The following is a 5,907-nucleotide window of genomic DNA, read 5'->3' as shown; positions in this document are numbered from 1 at the left end:
CACACACACACACACACACAGTTCTTGAAGATATTTTTAATAAAGTTCAATTTTTACAAAAAATGATTTTATAAAGAATAATTTTTTAAAGATATTTCTTGAAAGTTTATATTTAATATTATATCTAATAATTCTAAAAATAATTTTTATTTAATAAGTTTTGCATTAAATTATTTCTACAAAGTCAATTAAAGGTTGTTATTAATTTTTGCTTTTCTTTAGATGTATATTTTACATCGATGGACGAAAATCATAAGTAATATAATAATAAAGCTCGAATATGATGTATTATTTTAATCGTTTTATGTTAATAAATAATTTTAAACTCGCGAATTTGAATACACCTATCATGATTACCGATATTGTCACGTGCGTTAGCTTAGTACCTATATAAATACATACGCGTGATGTGAGCGATTAAATCGATGCTGTATATCGTCTGAGGCGTTCGCATATTATACACTTAAGACATCCCTGAAAAATTTATAACATTTACAGTTTAATAATTTGCGCGTATTTGTGAGTGTAAACACAAGATGAACATTATATTAAACTCACTCGCTAAAATCGATTATTTTCCAAAATATGTTGGAAGACTTTGGTATTTGGTTAGTCCAAAAGAGACGACTTTCGAGTTTCTACATGAAGTACCGGACTATCAACAACAGGTAATATTTTCCATTTGTGAGAAATAAAAATAAGAAAATTTCGACATTTCTGCTAAAGTTTTTATTAAATTAGGGAATTACTATTTAGAATAGAATTACTATTCTGTAACTCTTAACAACTATAACGATATCATTACATTATCATTGCGCGGCTTTTTTTACTGCAAAACCTACGCAATAACAATGTAACGATATTGTTACAGAATCGTTAAGAATTACAAAATAAGCCTCTTAAACTACATTCTAGTTTTTACATATTGCATAATATTAAAGTAAATAATGTTATAAAGCAGACAGTGTTAACTGTTGATTACATAAACAAATAAATATAACATATAAATAACTTAATTTTGAAAATAAAGCTGTTTTTTTTTTAACAATTATAGATAAAGAATTGAGATTTTAATTATTTAAAATGCTATTATTTTATTAAACATATGCTATAATTTAAATTGATAATATAAAAAAGAATTTCAATGTAATTAATTTGTTAATTAGGTAATATAATTCTTTTTCTTCTTCTTCTTCTTCTTCTTCTTCTTCTTCTTCTTACATTAGGCCTCTGGCCTGTGTTACATCTGTCTCATATGCTTGTGGTTCACACGCTGATTATTCAATTGCCATAAGCATATAGGATCTACAGTTTTAATTCCGAACGACAAATTTTTCAAGAGGTGTTTCTGTAGGCAAGGCTACTCTTGGGAGGTTGCCGGCCTTTTCCGAAAGAAAATACGAGCGTAAATATTTTAAATCCTACTGGGATCGAAGCCGGAACCTTTGGCTAGACCAGTGCGCTGTCTGCTATGTCATGCTCACATTCATGTATTTATTATAATATAATTAATTTGTGAAATTATAAATATTTATGATTATTATTAATTGTGCAATATTTTTAATTGTAGAAAAATTTAAAAGTAGCATTGTATTGATTAGAAAAGAATTATATACTGTTTTTTAGTTGATTATAAAATAAACATAGATTTAGTAAAAATTTATAAAGATTATTAATAAAATTTAATAAAGGTGTAGCAGTAGATAATTTACACTAAAGCAAATAAAAAAATTCTTAGAGACGATAATCTAAAGAATATTTTTAATTGTAAATCATTTTCTTAAAATTATTAAATTTAAATTATTTTCTTTAATTTTTATTGTTAATTATTAATTAATGTTGCTGTTTTATTTTAACTTTATTTATTTAATAATAATAATAATAATTTAAATTAAAAAAATGTTTCCCTCTAATGTCAGCATGAATTATATATGCTCTGATTGGCTTCATTATCGGTGTGCATTTGGCTCGAATAGAATTTAGAAAATTTTTCTTTGAAAAATCTACTTGATACAATTTATATCAAAGCAGCATAAACGATGTCAAATGCATTAAGGAAGTTCGATAATTTGAATGCGCAGCTGGTCTGTTATTTGTTACGAACACAGCAAGCATGAATCGTTAACAAGTCATATGTGCGCGCTATTCTTGTCGAGACCTCATTCGAACGTAGCGACTAATACATGAAACTACGCGTTACTAATACATGCAAAACTTAATTTTCTGCGTATACAATCTCTGATATATTTAGATATGGATGCCGTTTTTTCTGCTGCTGATTCTGGAGCAAATAATATTAAGAAAAAAATTTCGTTTAAATGATCAAGTGACATCGTTATCTCATTGGATGCTCCACGAAACTATCCGGTAAGGATAATTACAATTTATCCTTTACTGCATTAAAAAAAATAGAAAATATAAACACACGTTTTTTATTATTTTTTTCTGGAAATTATTATTTGTTTCATTAGTTTACAGAAACAATCGAATGATTTTAAATAATTTAAAAAATCGTTTCTTGCAATCGTTATCGACATATTTACATATTGTTTTTTACATTATTTACAATACAATGTATTCTAGTTACAAGTTAAATTTTTATTAATTGTGATTTTATTCTGTTCTTATTCCTTTGCTCGGGAACATAATAATTCAATTATCTTATTTTAATTATACTTTCTACCTGAAGAAATAGGAAATCTAACATAAAAGGGGTTGTATAGAGAAGAAGATTTTTAGAAAGTTTAGAATTATAAAAAATGTAATAAGCATATAATAAAAATAAGATATTTGTAATAATAAGATATAAAAAAATGAATAAAAATAATAAATACATAAATATGAATATAATGTGTATTAGTCGTATCTTTCTTTATTTGTCAAATTTAGATAAAATATTATTATTGGTTTCACAGAATATTTTCTCGTGGTGCTGAATATTATTTGTACATTGTTATTTATGAGAGGTTTGGCAGAGAATATACTTTACCCTGGAATTCACTATGCACATGGTATATTACCTTCATTGTCGTAGACTTTTGTTACTATTGGGCTCACCGCAGTAATCATGGTTAATTTCCAAACATTCCTTGTGTTAACAGCAATCTCTTTCTTTCTCTTTAATTGAAAATATTAATTAACTTATTGTTTGCAGAAATTCACTTTTTATGGGCCTACCATCAAGTGCATCACAGCAGTGAGGAGTTTAATCTCGCGGTTGGTTTACGACAATCCGTTCTGCAACACTGGTGCAACTCCGTAAATATCACTTTTTTACTATTTTTATCAAAATTAACTATATACGAAGACAAATATTAATAGATAATTTTTATACTTATTACACATTATTTTTAAAAACCAATTAAAATAAATTACAAATTAAAGATTGTTTGTAATTAAAACTAAAAAATTTTAAAATAAAATGCATCTTTATATTTTGATTTAAATATCTTTTGCAGATAATTTATTTACCGCTTGCCTTTTTTATACCTCCATCACATCTTATTGTGCATAATCAACTCAATTTGATATATCAATTGTGGATACATACAACAGTTATTGGTGATCTCGGACCATTTGAGTTAATTTTTAATACGCCTAAGCATCATCGAGTTCATCATGGTAAATTAAATATATATCTAATATTTTTTCGCAATTTATAATATATTATATATGCACTTCTGTATTTGTAGGCTGTAATCTTTATTGTCTGGATAAGAATTATGGTGGTGTACTTATAATATGGGATCGATTATTTGGTACATTTCAAGAAGAACAAAATGAAGAGATAGTTTATGGATTAGTAGTTAATGTTGAATCATTTAATGCAGTTTATTTGCAGGTAAAATTTATGGTAATGAATTATTGTCCTTTTGAATTTTTTATGTACTTAATAGTAAATAATAAAAAAATAAGTTAGTTTTTATATATGTAGATATATAAATAGTGACGTAATTTAAACTAAATGTTATTGTATATTATAAATATGTCAATTTCCCAATTTATTGATAAACATAAAAAACTGAAGGAAACAAAACTAAAAAATATTTAAAAGCTTGTGAATAATAATAATAATAATAAAAATAAAATAAAAGTAATTTTATACATAAATATGACAATTTGAATTGTTTTTAATTATTATTATCTATAATATTGCATTGTAGATATTTTACTTGAAGAATTTGATTAAGAAAAGTATAAGTATGAATACATGGGCTGATAAGTTTGCTGTTTTTTGGAAAGGCCCTAGCTGGTTTCCAGGTGGACCACGTTTAGGTTTAGATAAATTCAAAATAAAGGTAAGGTATAATAAAAAATTTTTAATAAATTGAATAAGAAACATATATTATTTTAATTTATAAATAATATTTAATATTGTTAAAAATTAAAACAGAAATCCAATTTATTTAAAATTTAATATAAGATATTGTTCTGTTATCTCTTGTAGGTGAAGCCTAGAACTATATACGATCCTTACATATCAAAAATACAAAAAATATATATTAGTGTGCAGTTCCTGATGGTTCTTCTCAATCATTATAAATTGTACAAATCACAATATTATGAGGTAGGTTTTTAAATAGGATTTATTTGTTATTAAGTTTTGGATATGATAGATAATTTTTTATATAATTCCATATTTTAAAATGCTGCCTGATAATTCAATTCGTAAATATGTATATTCTCTTTTTAAGCATTTTTAAAATGATTCCATTATTGGTTTAAATTTTAAGATTTTTAATTTTTTACATACAAGAATACGTAATAAAAATTGGGAATTTCATTTAAGAAGTTCAAAGTGACTTTGTTTTAACCTTAATAAGCCACCCAAGGTCAAACCAATAACCATTCAACAAACGAAAATAACTTTAAAAGGATAGAAATGAATTCATTTTGACATTTCTGAATTGCACTTCTGATTTTTCAAATCAATTTGAATCCACGAAATACATCTGATTTCGACACGATAAATAACTCATTTCGTATCTTAATTCATTTCAATCAAAAAATAATAGGTAAAACTGCATATTACCAATGACAACATATGTCAAGATCATTGAAATTGGTGAGATTATCGATAATATGCAGTTTTAAATAATATAATACGGACATGAAACATCTAAATTCAATATGAGAAATAGCACATTTTATATTTTAATTTATTTCAATTAAAAAATAACATAATACGAACATAAATTATTCAAATTCAAGATGATGAATAGCATATTTCGTATTTCTATTTATTAGAATTCAAAAATACTTATGTTGTAAATAAGTCAGCCATGAATACATTCCAGTTTAAAATGAATAAGAACATTATCGTTTGAATTCACTTCAATTAAAAATAATTTCAACATAGCTAATTTGTAAGCTGTGAATACATTACAGTTTAAAATCATAAAAATACGCATTTTTGTTTAAATAAAAAAAGTTATGACGGAAATAAAATTTAAGCCCTGATTTTATATCCGAGTACAGTATTGAATAGGAATGTTCCTGTCGATCCAAATAAATATAAAAATACTGTTTAATTTATAAAGAAAAAATTATAAATGTTCACACGTAAAACAAAAATGAATTTATATCCTCAGATATCAATTCATTTCACTTTATTTTAATCATTCTTGTTTACTAGACATCTTATCTAGTCTCTTCAAAGTCACAAAACTTTTATGATTTTAAGAAGGATATAAGATGCTATTAAAAAGATTACTATTAAAATTGTTTGAAACCATTTCTCTAAAATGCACTGTTTAAAAGATATTAGAAGTCGTTATTTAAAATGGGACAACTTGTATATATCTTACAAAGTTTCACTTTTACATTATAATATTGTTATTATAATATTGTTTAATTGTATTTATACTGCATTTAATTGCAGCGCAACAGTTTGAAGAAATGCAAATA

At 24.8% G+C, this 5,907-nt stretch overlaps 1 protein-coding gene across 1 annotated transcript in view; it reads left to right on the top strand.

Annotated features, from left to right (window-relative positions):
• The first annotated feature begins 445 nt into the window (after nt 1-445).
• The window catches only part of LOC108753284 (alkylglycerol monooxygenase-like), a 6,386-nt gene continuing 924 nt past the window's right edge, over nt 446-5,907 (top strand). Inside the window, exons 1-8 of the mRNA XM_018494748.1 lie at nt 446-668; nt 2,252-2,367; nt 2,916-3,070; nt 3,155-3,258; nt 3,459-3,621; nt 3,693-3,841; nt 4,164-4,298; nt 4,448-4,567. Of these exons, the coding sequence (XP_018350250.1) occupies nt 537-668; nt 2,252-2,367; nt 2,916-3,070; nt 3,155-3,258; nt 3,459-3,621; nt 3,693-3,841; nt 4,164-4,298; nt 4,448-4,567 (1,074 nt within the window). The 5' untranslated portion in view covers nt 446-536. The remainder of the gene's footprint in view (nt 669-2,251; nt 2,368-2,915; nt 3,071-3,154; nt 3,259-3,458; nt 3,622-3,692; nt 3,842-4,163; nt 4,299-4,447; nt 4,568-5,907) is intronic.

This window comes from Trachymyrmex septentrionalis, unplaced genomic scaffold (assembly GCF_001594115.1).
Source record: "Trachymyrmex septentrionalis isolate Tsep2-gDNA-1 unplaced genomic scaffold, Tsep1.0 scaffold68, whole genome shotgun sequence".
Classification (NCBI taxonomy): domain Eukaryota; kingdom Metazoa; phylum Arthropoda; class Insecta; order Hymenoptera; family Formicidae; genus Trachymyrmex; species Trachymyrmex septentrionalis.
The sequence above is the reverse complement of the archived record's forward strand: the minus strand, read 5'-3'. Positions and strand labels throughout refer to the sequence as shown.